The 17,397-nt window shown below is 39.4% G+C and overlaps 1 protein-coding gene across 4 annotated transcripts in view; it reads left to right on the top strand.

Annotated features, from left to right (window-relative positions):
• The window catches only part of SPATA16 (spermatogenesis associated 16), a 245,119-nt gene that overhangs the window by 210,296 nt on the left and 17,426 nt on the right, over positions 1–17,397 (top strand). The window contains exon 11 of one of the 4 annotated variants that reach the window (XM_058730514.1): positions 8,146–8,218. The exons of the other annotated variants lie outside the window; for them this stretch is intronic. Within the exon in view, the coding sequence (XP_058586497.1) occupies positions 8,146–8,160 (15 nt within the window). The 3' untranslated portion in view covers positions 8,161–8,218. Of the gene's footprint in view, positions 1–8,145; positions 8,219–17,397 lie in introns of those variants that run through there. 4 annotated transcript variants of the gene reach the window in all.

Below are 17,397 nucleotides of genomic sequence, written 5' to 3'. Positions count from 1 at the left end.
ATTTAATCTGTTTCCTCAGGTCTGCTCCTCCAGCAGATTGTGGTCATATGCTTTCATGGGTCTTCTTGTGCTCATTTTCATATTCTATTTTCATTATCTGCCTCTCCATTATTGCTTATTGTAGATTTTTTTTAAGGCCCATTCATCAATGTTTTAGTCCACCTCCCAACACTTTCCCCTCTATTTTGTCACTTGAGGAAGAATGGCTACATTTCAGAGAACTACAGAAAAACTAGCACATTGATGCTTTGAGTGGAGGAGTAACATACTGGTTAGTAGAAGTAGAGGAACAGTCAGGGTGCCTGGGTGGTTCAGCTGGTGAAGCAGCCAACTCTTGATTTTGGCCAAGGTCATGATCTCATGGTTCGTCCTCTCTCTCTCTCTCTCTCTCTCCCCACCCCAAAATAAAGAAATAATAAAACATTTAAAAAAGAAGTAGAGGAATAGTCTACAACCATACAACCCTGAATGCACCCAATCTCTTCTAACCTCGGAAGCTAAGCAGGGTCAGGCCTGGTTAGTACTTGGATGGGAGAAGTAGAGGAGCATCCCTTCATTGGTTACCTGAGTTAAATAAAACAAGGACAAAGACGCACCTAGCATCAGGTACTCGGAAGACTTGTGTGACACTACAGAGCTCTCTGACAATGTAGGAGGGAGTAATTTTGGGTCTCCAGTCCAATTAAAGGTAATAAATTCTAGTCAGTCTACTCTCCATTCAGTCTCCTCCAATTACTGTGAGAACCTATAAAGGGAGACCTGGTGTCAGGAGATGTGAGAATAAACCAAAGAAGCCTCCAGTTTAAGAGGTAATAGCCATGAAGGAATCTAGTGCATGTGAGGAAATGAGTGTCTTCTGTAATCATTTCAGAGGTCCTATGGTAAAATACCTAGAACAGAAATTAGCTGAATGCAGCAAATATTTGTCGACGATCTACTGTGCTAGAAAGAACACTTACGGATATTGTGCTGGACAATACAAACACAGCCCCTGCCTATATGAGCCTGGCCACCTTGGAAAGAAGACAAGTATACAGCTACAAATTTACTGAATATTGTGGTTAAAAAGTGGATGTTCAATAATCTATAGAAACAAATAGGGAAATATGATCTGGTCCGGGAAGTCAGAAAAGCCATCTCTGACAAAGTGATATTTATACAACATTTCAAGGATATGTAGTAGTTATCTAGGAGAAAAGGGAGATTTCTGCAGAGAAGGAAGAGTTTATGCCAAGAGCACAAAGAAAGCAGGGCACATTTAACAACTGAGAAAAAATGTTAAAGGAGCAAGGAACATATTTCAAAATGAAGTGCAGAAACGGAAGTCAAATCACAGAAAGACTTATAAATTACGTTAAGGATTTGGAATGTTTCAGAAAGCGTTTATCTGGAAAATGTTTCTGAGACATCTCTAGAGCTACAATGGGAGAACAGATTGAGGAGCTATAGAAATGTGGGGCAGTGGGTTATAAGGCAATGGCCTGATCTATGGTGGTGGGTATGGAGACGAAAAGAAGCAGACAGATAGAAGGAATGTGCAGGAAGCCAAATCTACAGGCCTTGTTCACTGAGTGCATAAGAGAGTTTAGTGAACAGGAAAAGTAAGAATGATGCCCAGACATTGGGCTTGAGTCACTGGGCGGGGAATGGCGAGAGGTTCGCTGGTACCATTTACTAAGGAAGAAGGCCCTTCAAAAGTGTAGCTTTGGGCTGAGACTATAAACTCTCTCAGAATCCAGTCAGGAGACTTGAAAGGGAATTTAATATAAAGAATGGCTAACTAGGTATGTATGTCATTGTTAACTAGGGAACTGAAAAAGCAAAGGAGAACCATAAATTTAGCACAGAAGAAGCAATTAAAAGGAGCAGCTACCACCCATTAGGGCTGGGAAATCAAAGAGAAGAGACTAGAATTACTAAAACTTCGAAATTTGGAGCAAGGACCCTGCTGGACCAAAACTTAGACCTCCCACTAGAATGCATTGCTCAACTGGTGCTATTATCTCCACTCTTGGAGCGGAATCCTGAAGGGTTGAGATCCAGACTTAGGAGGGGGCACTAACTCACTGGTGCTGATGGGAGGGAGGGTGGCAGGAGCAGGGAGGGAGTGGTAATGGAGGTAATTGTGCAACTTTCGGAAAAACTAGATTCACCTGCTACTACAGAAAAGAACACAACTTTCTGGAGCAAAGAAGCCTCGTTTCAGAGATGCTCACAGGAACCCCAAAGGGCAGGAAGTCAGCAAGTCCCTCCTTTCTCCTTTGGCATTGCAATGCCCCTATATCACCTCCTAGTGATGGAGACTAACAACTGGCAAAACAGAAATGAGGTTTGCAGAGTTCCAGCCCCCAGCATCACAGAGTTAATCATAGAAGCGTGGGTTTGGAGTTAAGAGATTATGGGCTAATAACTGGCACAAAAATGCATTGAACTTAGGGTGCTGGCAAGATATCCAAGGGAAAGTACAGGAGTCTGGAGTTCTGGATAAAAGACCAAATAGAGATTTTTTTAGTTGTTGGCAAATTGATATCAACTGAAATCATAAGAGAGGGTGAGATGACTGAGAAAGAGCATAGAATAAGAAGAGAGCCTTGCAGAGCACATTCCAAACTTAAGAAGAGAACCATACAAAGGAGACTCAGAAGAAATGGCAAGAGGAATTGCAGCTGGAGGCAAACCAAATGCAATACTGATGAGAGTCAAGCAAAAGAATCAAATATCTCTGTTCGCTATAGAAATCATTTTTTGGCATGAGGTTAGAAAACTAGAGCGCGCAGGTCAAAACCAACTAGTCACCTATTTTTGTAAATAAAATTTATTGCACACAGCCATGTCATTCATTTGCATATGGTCTATGTCACCTTGGCCAAGTTGAGTAGTTGCTAGAGAGGCTGTATAGCTCACAAAGCCTAAAATATTTACTAACTGACCCTACACAGAAAACGTATGCTGTACCCTGGTTTATAGCATTGTCCATCCCAAAAGTATATACCTTTGTACACTACATCTTTGCACTTACAAATCCAAGTGATAATAAAGTGGCAGTCTGGCAATGAAATTCCAAGGACTAGCTAAAAAGGTGGAAGAGAAATTGACATTTGTCTATACCTACCTACATCTTACAGATAACCACCAATTCCACCTCACAATAAGCTAGTTTTTGATGCTTACATTCAAAGAAATGTTTAGCCTATGACTTCCCACTTTGCTGCTATTGCAGTTATTTATTACTGTGTCATCAATCACCCAAATATAGTGGTTTAGAATAATAATCCAATATTATCTCTCACAATTCTATGAGCTGACGAGACTCAGCTAGGGGTGGATCTTGCTCACTGTCTCTCATGTAGTTCAATCAACTGGCTTCTGTGCCTGGGGCTAGAGTCATCTGAAGGCTAAGATGTACTAGACTACAACATGGCTCCCTCATATGGTTGACACAGCTGACTGGAGTGCCTACCCATGTGGCCTGTCCATGTGAATGAGGCTTTAAACAGCATTACAGCTGGGTTCCAAGAGGAAATATTTCAAGAGAAAGGAAGTGGAAACCACCGGTCTTCTTTAAGGCCACTTCCAGAACTTCCACTATATTCTACTAGTTGAAGTAGTTACAGGCCAGCCCAGATTCACAGGGTTGGAGGAATAGATTCCATTTCTCCAAGAACGAGTGCATTCATGAGGAGAATGAAATGATAGCATCTATCTTGGAGACAAGCTTCAGCAGCAGAGCTATGGACCTGTGTCCTGTGCCGGAAAACACCTGCAAGCAAGAATCAGGAGGATAGTAATGTCAAGGCCTCTGAGGTCGGAACACTGCAGAGCCACTCTACTCAACCACTAGGTGTCTAGAAGGACTCACTGGTGAGCAGCTCATCTTTCCAAATTAAAAGCCCTGGTAATGATCCTAACTTTTTCTAAATGGAAGCTCCTGAGAGGTCTTTACGAAGATGTGAATGGGAAGGAACAGGGTGCCAAATTTTTCCCAAGGGCTTTTAATTTGGTTAATGTGACTCTACAGAGGATGATCATATCACTTTCAGACAATTCCGGTAGCAAGTAAGTAATTTCCTTTTACTGCTACAGAGTTAATTTGCGTGTGCAGAAAAAAATAATTAAAAAAACCTAATTGTACAAGCTACACTGTGTTCTGAGCCCACTAGAAGTTGATATCAGCATCACCACCTCTGAGATCTGTTATCTGTAATAGAAACAGCTGTTGTACCTAATGAAAACACTTGAAATTTTCATCTGAAGCAGCAGAATTATAGCAGCACCTCCTAGTTCCACGTACTTAAAGGGTCTGTCAGAATCCCCATTACCTAACACAATTTCCAGGGCTTCACTTTGTTATAGGTCTATAAAAAGCCCATCAAGAGGAAATCTGATTCATGAGTGCTGACCTCCTGTCTACATTTTTTTTCTTTGAGATTTCTTGAAGAACTCAGAAGAAGAAAGAAAGAGACAATTGTGTTTTTTCCTAATTTACCAGGATGAAAATATATTCTTTATAGAGTTTTAGGAAAGTGGCTTTTGTTTTGGTTTGGCTTTACAGCATATTTCCTTTCCAGTAATTAACTCAAGAAAGATATATGTATGTTGGTTTAGCTGTGCAAAAAAAGCAGACTACGTCCAAAAAACATAAATTTTCTTACGCTGGAAAGTTCCGTGCCACAGCAGGACCCTTTAACAAGGTTCAGTCCATAACAACAACAACAACAACAACAACAACAACAACAACAAAAGACAAAACAAAAAAAGCCTGAGAAAACATAATCTTTTGAATATCCCAGAGGTCTTGTTATCACACTGCTCATTCATGCATTCGTCCAACATTTACCGGGCATCTCCTGCGAGTCAGACATTGTTCTAGACATCGGAGATACAGCCATGAAAAACAGTACCATCACAATGTCTGCATTCTGAAGTAGACGCTAAACTACCTAAAGAAATATGCAATATATTATAAGTAATGAATGCCATGGCTGCGGGAAGCAGGAAAGGAAAATGGAAAGTGCCAATGATTGCAACTGCACTAGAATAGTCAGGCCAGGATTCATTGAAGTGACGTTTGAACAAAAATCTGAAAGAAATGCAAGCCATGCAATATGTTGGAAAAGCATTCTAAGTAAAGGAAACAGTAAATGTAAAACCCTGAGATTAGAGAGGACCTAGCATGTACAAGGAAATACAAGGAGGGCCAGGGGACTGCAATAGAATGAACAAGAGCGACAAAAGATGAAGTGAGGAAACAGATGACATAATGCTTTGTCAAACAAAAAGCCAAAATCACTCTAGGCTGCTGAGATGAGAGTAGATTGAAGGGGGGGTGGGAGGACAAGGGTAGAATCAAGGAGACTAGTTTATTGCAATGTCACAAGAGGTGACTTGTACCCAACGGCAGAGGACTTGAACCTTGAAGCCAGGTGGTCGCAGTGGATGTGAGGCCAAATGGGGAATTGTGGTGACTTCCATCTAATGTGGAATTTGACCATGAACCAGCACAATTTGTTTGTTTTCAATTCTCAAAATAAATTTCTTTCAATCTGGGCCTAAGAAGTCACAAGGAATTTCTAGTTTAGTCTACCTTTATAATCCACCTATACAAGATCCACATCCTCTGTTCCTTAGTTTTTCATCTAAAACCAGAAAGAATACAGAACCTAACTGCAAATCCTTGACCATTCAGCCCCCACTCATGGGACTTTGGGCAAGTCACAACCTTCTGAGAAACATAACGTGTTCAAATCCTTACCACCCTCAGAGTCTATGATTTCATGTTACCAAGCATTGAATCCTAAAGCCCATTAAAGCTTTATGAACTAGGCCTGAAGATAAATAGAAAAAGAAGTCTTTAGAAAAAGGAGGCTTTAAAAAAAATGTGCCAACTGTTAAGTTGGAACGTTCCTATTTCTTTTCACCACAGAATCAGTTAAGAGAAACAGTTAAGCAGCACTCTGTCTTTAACTCGGAAGAAAAGTTATTTGCTTTTCCTTTACAAAGTCTAAACTTCACATTGAGAAGATCAGGATTTAATCTGGTACAACATATAAAGTACTGTCTTATTCTGATATACCTCTGGATCGCTGATTTGACCCTAAATGAGGAAAAATGAAATTTTGTTATTTTAAAAGTAACGAGAGAAAGACTCTGCCATATAATCATGGTCCTGTGAATTTTCATGAAAAGAAATAATACTTTACGTTTCATCAAATATTATAATATAGTACATCACAATCTTCAATGAATTCACCTAATGGAGTATATAGGTGGATGTTTAAAGACATCCATATGAACTTGTCCAAAATTATTTAGCTTTTTATGTTCCGTTTTACCTCAAAATCTTAACTTATAAATTGTACTCATCATCACACGGACGTGACAGTCATTGATATACTAATTTGGTCCTTTAAGATGAAAATGGGATAGAATTGTATGTCACTTAGCAACTCTGTGCCGTTCAAGGCTGTTGATGTAGGCAGAGCAAGCAGGGGAGAATACAAATCTGGGAGATGGGCCAGGGGCAGTTGGTTGAGGAGGAAGAGAGAAGAGCAAATTGGAACATTTTATTTACTTTCCACATCAGCATTCAAACCTGAATCCCTCCAGAAACTCTTCTGAGAGAGATTGCACATGCGGCGCTATCATTCATCGGCCAGTCATTTGGGCTGACTAATATGTGGTTAGGGCCTTCGGTTGTGTCTCTCTGAAAGTACTGCTGTCTTTTCAAAGATTCAGCAGCCGTACTACTCATTTGCAAAGCAGTTTTTCCAGCAATCAGGCTTTTCCTGTGTGTCTTGTTCTTTAAGGAGTCTCTGCAGATTTATTGCAATTTGATTGTGAATCTTCTCTGCTTCTGGTTATGGGCTTCCTCATTAGCATATCCCCAAATTCCTTTACAGTGTGTACTCTAAGCACTGCTAAGCAGTTCTGTCCATGGCATAATGCAGATCGTGTGGAGAAACCTAAGTGCTCTTGTTGCTGACCACACTGGGGAGAAGGACAGGGACAGACTATGAGGACAAGGAGAGAGAGGCAAGGGCCGAGAGGCAGAAGAGGCCAGGTGCCTGGCATAAATGGTCAAAGTTCCTGGGATAAGTGAGCCTATGCCAGCAGGTGTTCAGACAGCAGTTGTAGTGGAGGAACCTCCACCAAAGCCCGAGCAGACCTCTGATTGTGGTCAGAGGCTGAGCCCTGGGGCCATCGGACCCAGGAGGAGCATCTCCTCCTCAAATGTTGCACTCAGCAAAGCCAAGTCTAACCTGGAAAGTGGAGGAGGCCAAAAGCCTTGGTGCTGGCCATCTTCCCAAGCTCCAGTGTGATCCTCCAAATCTAAATGACAAACTTTAGTTACCATTTAAACCAAACAACATCTTTCTCCTCTGACTTAATGGAAAAAAAGTGTGTGGTTAATTTGTTAAACATTTTCAGCCAACTGTATTTGCTGGTCACTTATTTCCCACCTGTGCACGGTCTTCCCTACAAAACTGGGAATACCTGTTTTGTGTACTTTGTTGGTTGAAAATATTCTAAAACTTTAATGATCTGGCAAGAAATTTCTGCAGCAGAAGCATTTCTGGGCAGGAGTCAAATCCTAGCATGGCCTCATCCAGAGAGTATGTACCCAGGAGCTTTGCCAGTTCTCACCAGGAGTTTATCAAGGGGCAAACAAAGCTAACTGCCATTGTGCTCACATGCATAATAAAATACTGTGTCAGTCAACAGATGATCAAACTATGTTAGTCTCTTTGAAGTTTGCCTTTGAATAACTATCACAATTTCAACAAGCTATAGAGAAATTTATTTCATATAAATAAGTTAATTAATACTGTGATGATGGCAAACATTATCAGTGATTACCATTGATCTTTTAATATTGTGCCAAGCACTTCATCAAGTTATCATATTTAATCATTGCAACAACCCTGTGAGGGAGGTGTCATTACTTCTCCTTTGAAAGGTGAGGAAAGGAGCTTTGTAGAATTAACAAGGTAACAAACCTAAGTTTGTAGTGACAGGGTTTAGTTTTGAGTCAGATTTGTTTGGGTGGATCAAAGGCTCCATTCCTAATCATTAGGTAGAGCACTTAATGTTAAACGAAATGCAGCTACTGAAAGTCAATGGCACAAAGAATATTTTCTGACCCAGGTGCAGATTCTGTAAGACAACCAGTGAGACAACCCTCAAGTCTCCCTTTCAGCAGCAAGTTGAACAGGAGCATCAGAGGCTATGGTAGGCATCCTCCACCCTTCTCTGGATCACAGCTGACGGGCCCAGCTGAGGATGTACCCAGACAGCTCTGCAGCCGCTGCCTGACCAAATCCAAACCCTGGAACCCACTGTCCCCTGGATCATCTGCTCTCACTGTCTTTTCTCATCATCCCTCCTTCTATAAACATCGTGTTTAGGTTGGCTCTGATAGCTCACTGCTTTCCCTCTTCCTGCAATATCAGAACTTCAAGGGAACAGCTTGGAAGTCTGGTCATTCCTATAGTGTACTTACTGTCAATCTGAGGGTCACCCTCTGGTAAGTTATCTGAATTATTCTGAAATGCAACCTGTCAATGATACCGCAATTTCAGAAGCACATATTGCCATAACTCCTCCAGGCTTTATACTCACAGCCCAGAAGCCTTGAGACTGGAACTGGATAGCACATTTCTCACTCCTTCACTTCCTGGGATTCCCTCCCTGCCTGTCCCACTAGTGAGCTGATAGAGAAAGGTAACAAAAACAGAAATTGGAAATGCTTATATTTAGTTTTTTAATGTCTATAAAAACTTTTCAAAATGCATCTTTCAGAAGTTCAGTGAAATATCTGGGGCAAGGGAGGGGAGCATATAGCTCAATTCTATTTTGAACCGAAGAGCGAGTTTGCAGTTCATTCTAAAAGTTACTCTCCTTAAATTACCAAAGGTGTCTTCTTTGCTTGGCAGCCCAGCATTTTATTGCATGTATTTTATACATTAAGTTTTGCAATACTTTATAATTCTGGAGAATAACACAATAACAGCTTATACCACTTGGTAGTTAAATGAACCATAGGACATCTTCCATTCTGTATTGAAAGTGGGATTAATACAGAGTTCAGAGCAATTGACTTGTAGCTCATTCAATCATTCACAGTGTACTCATTATACCTTTCATCTTTTGGAGAAGGGCAGAAATGAAAGTGCCTTTACATGCAGCCCTAAAGGAAGGTATGGGCCATTTCTCATTCTGATTATGACTTTCTTAAAACAGTGTATGTGGAGGAGGGGGAAAGGCTATAATCTAAAACACATACAAATGCCATAAGCATAAACACACCCTTATCTCTTAGCATCATCAAAACTGTGTGTGTGTAAACCTTATGTGTACTCTGCTGAAAATGGTTTTCTGCTTGAAAAAAGATTCTGGAGACAAGAATGAATGGCTGACGAAAGGATAAATATAGGCCTGTATTAGAGATCCTAACCTAAAAATAAGACAAAATTAAGCCCTCTCATTGAATTCAAAGAAACCCAAAAGATTTTTAACTTCCCAAGACCTCTTATGCAGAAAAGACCCCTTCAGCTTCACAGTGATTCACTTAATCACATTAACATAGATATTTAGAAGCAGCTGGAAAAACTGATCCAGGAAATGGTAGTATGTCTGCTATGTACTATCCTGAAGTACAGGGGTCAAAAATTATTTTTTTAAAACCATGATAGAGGAATTCCACTTCAGGAAATGGAGTAGATATGCTTTTCCCTACTTCTCCCATTAAGTACAACTAAAAGCCCTGGACATTACATGTCAAACAAACACAAGACTCTGGAAGGTGGAATGAAAAGGACTGACAACTGAGGGACATGGAGACTTGAGGAATGACATTATGGTAAGTTCACTGGTTTTTTATTTTTTTCCTCATACATACTACGCTCGTTGCTGAAGAAGCTGCTAATCCAGAAACACTAACATGTGTAGACAAAACAAGCCCCAACAAAAGCCTACCCTCTCTAGCCAGAGGACAAGGAAAGAGGAAGCCTCGTAAAATGGAAAACTCTTAGACAATAATCACTCTACTCCAGCCAAACATCACAGAAAAAAAAAAAAGTGCTCCAACACCCACCCATGTCGGCAAAGCACAAGTAAAGAGTCAGACTTCTACTCTCACTAGGCTATAACAAGATATCCCAGCCTTCCCACTCTAACAGGGTGGTGTCAGAGAACACAAGATATGGAGCCTGGACTTCCATCTCCACTGGGTGATAAGGCACCACTTCCTCCCTTCCCTCTGCTGGTGTGGTGTCAGAGGAGGCCTAGTAGACAATCAAGAATTTTGCCACATGCCAACAATTATGAACCTGCCTCCTCCACGTGATGTCAGTGGAAGCTGCATGGCAAGCCCTGATGTGAGATTGCTACCTCTCCCAGCTAGGGAGGTATCAGTGAAACCCTAGTGAGGAGCTTGAATGCTCATCCTCACCCAGAAGTAATGAGGAACCTTCCCTCAGGAGTCAATGAAGGCTGAGTGGGGAACCTGAACTTCCATACCCACCTAGCAGTGACAAGGCAGTACACCTCCCATCCTCTGCCATAGCAGTGTCAGAAAAATCCAGCTAAATGAGAAGGTGTGAATGAGATCCAGAACCTCATATCATAAGCTCAAAATGTCCAGATTTGAACTGAAAATCACTGATCATACCATGAACCAGGGAGATCTCAAATTGAATGAAGAAAGACCATCAATAGATTCTAACACAGAGATGATAGAGATATTAGAATTATCTGATGAAGATTTTAAAGCAGCCATCATTTGAAAAAAAAATATTTTAATGAGCAATTACAAACACCTTAAAGTGAATGAAAAAATTGAGTGTCCACAAAGAACTAGAAAGATTTAACAAATAACAGAAGATATAAAAAGAACCAAATAAAATTTTAGAACTGCAAATACTGAAAGAAAAACTGATATTAAAAAACAAAGAACTCGGTGGATGTAAATATGATACCAAATATCTGAAACATGGAGTGGAGAGGAATAAAGAATGAGTTTAAAATTAAGTGACAATCAGCTTAATATAGACTGCTATATGCAGATGTTATGTACAAATTGATTGGTGACCAAAAATCAATAAACAGTAATATATATGCAAAAAAATAAAATAAAGAGTAAGGAATCCAAGTATATCACTAAAGAAAACCAGCAAACCAGGAAAGAGCAAAAGAGAAGAAAGGATCAGAGAAAAACTACAAAATAACCACAAAACAAGTAACAAAATGGCAATAAATATGTATCTATCAATAATTGGTCTGAATGTAAATGAAATAATCACTCCAGTCAAAAGACATAGGGTGACAGAGTGAATTAAAAAAAAAAAAGACCCATCTTTATACTGCCTACAGGAGACTCATTTCAGACCTAAAGACACCTGCAGATTGAAAGTGAGGGGATGGAGAAAGATTTATCATACAAATGAATATCAAAAGAAAGGCAAGTAGCAACACTTATATTGGACAAAATAGACTTTAAAACAAAGACTGTAAAAGAGACAAAGGATAGTGTATAAAAGGGACAGGGGAGCCTGGATGGCTCAGTCAGTTAAGTGGCCAACTTCAGCTCAGGTCGTGATCTCTCAGTTCATGGTTCAAGCCCCGCATTGGCCTCTGTGCTGACAGCCCAGAGCCTGGAGCCTGCTTCGAATTCTGTGTCTCCCTCTCTCTCTCTGCCCCTCCCTTGCTCATGTGCTGTCTCTCTCTCTCTCAAAATAAATAAATAATTAAATAAATAAATAAATAAGTAAATAAATAAATAAATAACATTAAAAAATTATAACAAAGGGGACAATCAAAAAAAGATATAATAATTGTTGGGGCGCCTGGGTGGCGCAGTCGGTTAAGCGTCCGACTTCAGCCAGGTCACGATCTCGCGGTCCGTGAGTTCGAGCCCCGCGTCAGGCTCTGGGCTGATGGCTCGGAGCCTGGAGCCTGTTTCCGATTCTGTGTCTCCCTCTCTCTCTGCCCCTCCCCCGTTCATGCTCTGTCTCTCTCTGTCCCAAAAATAAAATTAAAAATGTTAAAAAAAAAAAAAAAAAAGATATAATAATTGTAAATATTTATGCACCCAACATGAAGCACCCACATACATAAAACAGTTAAGAACAAACATAAAGAAACTAATCAATAGTAATACAATAATAGTAGGGGACTTTAACACCCCACTTACATCAATGGACAGATCATCCAAATGGAGAATGAATAAGAAAACAGTGGCTTTGAATGACACACTAGACCAGATGGATTTAACAAGTATATTCAGAACATTCCATCCTAAAACAGCAGGATACACATTCTTTTCAAGTGCACATGGAATATTCTCCAGAACAGATCACATATTAGGCCACAAAACAAGTCTCAACAAATTCAAAAATATCGAAGTTACACTATACATCTTTTCTGACCATAATGCTATGAAACTAGAAGTCAACCATAAGAAAAAATATGGAAATATGACAAATCCATGCAGGGTAAATAGCATGCTACTAAAAAATGAGTGGGTCAACCAAGAAATCAAAGAAGTAATCAAAAAGTACATGAAAACAAACGAAAATGAAAGTACAACAGCCCAAAACCTTTGGGATGTAGCAAAAGTGGTTCGAAAAGAAAAGTTTATAGCAATACAGGCCTATCTCAAGAAGCAAGAAAAATCTCAAATAAACAACCTAACCTTACACCTAAAAGAGATAGGGAAAAAAAAAACAACAACAACAAACAAAACTAAAACCAGAGGAAGGAAGGAAGGAAATAATAAATATTAGAGCAGAAATAAATCATATAGAAACTAAAAAACAACAGAACACACCAATGAAACCAGGAACTGGTTCCTTGAAAAAATCAACAAAATTGATAAACCTCTAGTCAGACTCACCAAGAAAAAAATAAAAGGACTCAAATAAAGGACTCAAAATCATAATGAAAAAAGGGAAATAACAACCAACACCACAGAAATACAAACAATCATAAGAGAATATTATGAAAACTATATGCCAACAAATTAGACAACCTAGAAGAAATGGATAAATTCCTAGAAACATAACCTACCAAAACTGCAGCAGGAAGAAATAGAAAACTTGAACAGACCGATTAGCAACAAGTAAATTAGGGGCACCTGGGTGGCTCAGTCAGTTGAGCGACCGACCAACTTCAGCTCAGGTCATGATCTCACAGTTTGTGAGTTCGAGCCCCGCGTCGGGCTCTGTGCTGACAGCTCAGAGCCTGGAGCCTGCTTCGGATTCTGTGTCTCCCTCTCTGTCTGCCCCTCCCCCACTCATGCTCTGTCTTTCTCTGTCAGAAATAAATAAACATTAAAAAAAAAAAAAAAAGTAAATTGAATCAGTAGTCCAAATACTCCCAACAAACAGAAGTCCAGGACAAGACAGCTTCAAGGGGAGTTCTACCAAAACCTTAAGGAAGAGTTAATACCTACTCTTTTCAAACTATTCCAAAAAAATAGAAGAAAAACTTCCAAATTCATTCTATGAAGCCAGTGTTACCCTGATACCAAAAACATATAAAGACACTACAAAAAAAAGAGAATTACAGGCCATCTCTGATGAACATAGATGCAAAACTCCTCAACAAAAATATAAGCAAACTGAATCCAACAATACATTAAAAAAAAATCATTCACCAAAATCAAGTGGGATTTATTCCCAGGATGTAAGTTTGGTTTAATATTCACAAATCAATCAATTTGATAGATAACATCAATAAGAAAAAGGATAAAAAAATGATCATTTCAACAGATGCAGAAGAAGCATTTGACAGAGTACAACATCCATTTATGATAAAAGCTCTCAACAAAGTAGGTTTAGAAGGAACACACCTCAACATAATAATGTCCATATATGAAAGATCCACAGCTACCATTATCCTCAGTGGGGAAAAACTGATAGCCTTTCCCCTAAGATCAGGAACAAGACATGAATGTCCACTCTCACTACTTTTATTCAACATAGTCCTGGAAGTCATAGCCACACCAATTAAAAAACAAAAAGAAACAAAAGGCATCCAAATTGGTAAAGAAGAAGTGACAGTGTCACTATTTACAGATGTCATGATGTTTACAGAAAATCCTAAAGACTACAACAAAAAACTACTAGAAATGACAAATGAATTCAGTAAAGTCACAGGATACAAAATTAATGTGCAGAAATCTGTTACGTTTCTATACACTAACAATGAAACAGCAGAAAGAGAAACTAAGGAAAGAATTCAATTGACAATTGCACCAAAAATAATAAGATACCTAGGAAACACCTAACCAAAGACGTGAAAGACCTATATTCTGAGAACTATAAAGCAATGATGAAAGAAATTGAAGATGACACAAAGAAACAGAAACACATTTCATACTCATGGATTGGAAAGAACAAATATTGTTAAAATGTCTATACCACCCAAAGCAATCTACACATTTAATGTAATCCCTATCAAAATGCTAACAGCATTTTTCACATGACTAGAACAAACAATCCTAAAATTTATATGGAGCCACAAAAGATCCCAAATAGCCAAAGCAATTTTGAAAAAGAAAAGCAAAGCTGGAGGCATCACAATTGCAAACTTCAAGTTATATTGCAAAGCTGTAGTAATCAAAACAGTATGGTACTGGCCCCAAAATAGACTTAATGATCAACAGAACAGAATAGAAAACCCAAGATAATCACATACTTACATGGCCAATTAATCCATGAGGAAAATCCAGTGAAAAGAAGTAGGAAAGCAGGAAAGAATATCCAATGAGAAAAAGTCTCTTCAAGAACTGGATACATGCAAAAGAATGAAAATAAACCACTTTCTTACACCATACACCAAAATAAGCTCAAAATGGATTAAAGAGCTAAATGTGACACCCGAAACCATAAAAATCCTAAAAGAGAGCACAGGCAGTAATCTCTCTGCCATTTGCCATCACAACATCTTTCTAGAATATGTCTCCTGGGGGCACCTGGGTGGCTCGTCGGTTAAGCGTCCGACTTCGGCTCAGGTCATGATCTCACGGTCCGTGAGTTCGAGCCCCGCATCAGGCTCTGTGCTGACAGCTCAGAGCCTGGAGCCTGTTTCAGATTCTGTGTCTCCCTCTCTCTCTGCTCCTCTCCTGTTCATGCTCTGTCTCTCTCTGTCTCAAAAATAAATAAACGTTAAAAAAATTTAAAAAAAAAAAAAAAAAAAGAATATGTCTCCTGAAGAAAGGGAAATAAAAGGAAAACTATTGGGACTACACACATAAAAAACTTCTGCACAGAGAAGGAAACAATCAATAAAACTAAGAGGCAACCTACTGAATGGGAGAAGTTATTTGCCAATGACTTATTCGATAAAGGGTTAGTATCCAAAATATGTAAGCTACTGATACAACTCAACACCCAAAAAACAAATAATACAATTAAAAATGGGCAGAAGACACAAGCAGACATTTCTTCAAAGAAGGCATACAGATAGCCAACAGACATATGTAAAGATGCTCAACATCACTGATCATCAGGGAAATGCAAATCAAAACTACAAGATATCACTTCACACCTGTCAGAGCAGCTAGAATCAAAAACACAAGGAACAACAAGTGTTGGTGAGGATGTCGACAAAGGGGAACCCTCTTGCACTATTTGTGGGAATGTAAACTGGTACAGCCTCTATGGAAAACAGTATGGAGGTTCCTAAGAAATTAAAAATAGAACTACTCTACAATCCAGGAATAGCACCACTGGGCATTTACCCAAAAAATGCAAAACACTAATTCAAAAGGATACATGCACCCTGGTGTTTATTGCAGCATTATTTGTAATAACCAAACTATGGAAGCAGCCCAAGTGTCCATCAACTGATGAATGCATAAAGAAGAAGAGATATATCTATATACAATGGAATATGATTCAGCCATAAAAAAGAATGAAATCTTACCATTTGCAATGACATGGATGTAGCTAGAAAATATAAGGCTAAGTAAGATAAGTCAGTCATAAAAAGCCAATATCATATGATTTCACACATATATGAAATTTAAGAAACAAAACAAACAAGCAAGGAGAGAGAGAGAGAGAGAGAGAGAGAGAGAGAGAGAGAGAGAGAGAGAACCAAGAAACAGACTCTTAACTATAGAGAAAAAACTGATGGTTACCTGAGGGGAAGTGGATGGGGAGATGGGTGAAATAAGTGATGGGAATTAAGGAGTGCACTTATCATGTTGTGCACTGGGTGATATATAGAATTGTTGAATCACTATATTGTACACCTGAAATTAATACAACACTGTACGTTAGCCATACTGGAATTAAAAAAAAACTTAAAACTCAGTGGAGAGGCTCAATAACAGAATAAAGGAGACAGAGGAAAGAATCAGTAAAATGAGGATAGGAAAATAGAAATTACCCAACCTAGGGGCACCTGGGTGGCTCAGTCGGTTAAGCAGCTGACATCAGCTCAGGTCATGATCTCATGGTTCATGAGTTAGAGCCCCATGTAGGGCTCTGTGCAGACAGCTCAGACTCTGGAGTCTGCTTTGGATTCTGTTCTCTCTCTCTCTCTCTCTCTCTCTCTCTCTCTCTCTCTCTGTCTCTCCCTCTCTCTCAAAAATAAACATTAAAAAAAAAAAAGAAAAAAAGAAATTACCCAATCTAAACAATACCAATGGGCTCTAATAAAGGTATGTGCCCTGGGTCCTGTCTCTCTCTCTCTCTCTCTCTCTCTCTCTCTCTCTCTCTCTCTCTCTGCCTGGATTCTGCCTCAACTTCCCCATGTGGCATTTCGAAACATGCTATGTACTTCTTCCAGGACTTATGAATAATATACTCTCTATTTCAGTTTCTCTTGTGGTCTTTTGTTAAACTGTGAGCAGTTCATCATCCAGTACCCTTGCTCTACTTAGCAAATGTTAACAAAGTCATAACAGTCCTCCAGTCTTTCTCTTCCTTTTGGGGTTTTAATTGGGCATTTTATATGATTCTATTTTCTCTCCCGTCTTGGCATATCAGTTATGCTTCTTTTTTTCCTTTTTTGCTGGTTGTCCTAGAGTTTTCAATATACATTTACAACTAATCCAAACCCACTTTCTTTCTTTTTTAATTTTGCTTAATGTTTATTTATGTTTGAGAGAGAGAGAGAATATGTGAGCTGGGGAGGGGCAGGAGCAGAGAGAGACAGAGACAGAATCTGAAGCAGGCCCCAGGTTCTGAGCTGTCAGCGTAGAGCCCCATGCAGGGCTCAAACTGACCAGCCATGAGATCATGACCTAAGCCAAAGTTGGATGTTTAAAAACCTGAGCCACCCAGGTGCCCTGGCAAGTCCACTTTCAAATGGATACCACTATACCAGTACACAAGTAGTGTGAGTACATTATAATAACAAAATAATCTTATTTTTTTCATCTCTGTA

This window comes from Neofelis nebulosa, chromosome 5 (assembly GCF_028018385.1).
Source record: "Neofelis nebulosa isolate mNeoNeb1 chromosome 5, mNeoNeb1.pri, whole genome shotgun sequence".
NCBI classification, from domain to species: domain Eukaryota; kingdom Metazoa; phylum Chordata; class Mammalia; order Carnivora; family Felidae; genus Neofelis; species Neofelis nebulosa.
The sequence above is the reverse complement of the archived record's forward strand: the minus strand, read 5'-3'. Positions and strand labels throughout refer to the sequence as shown.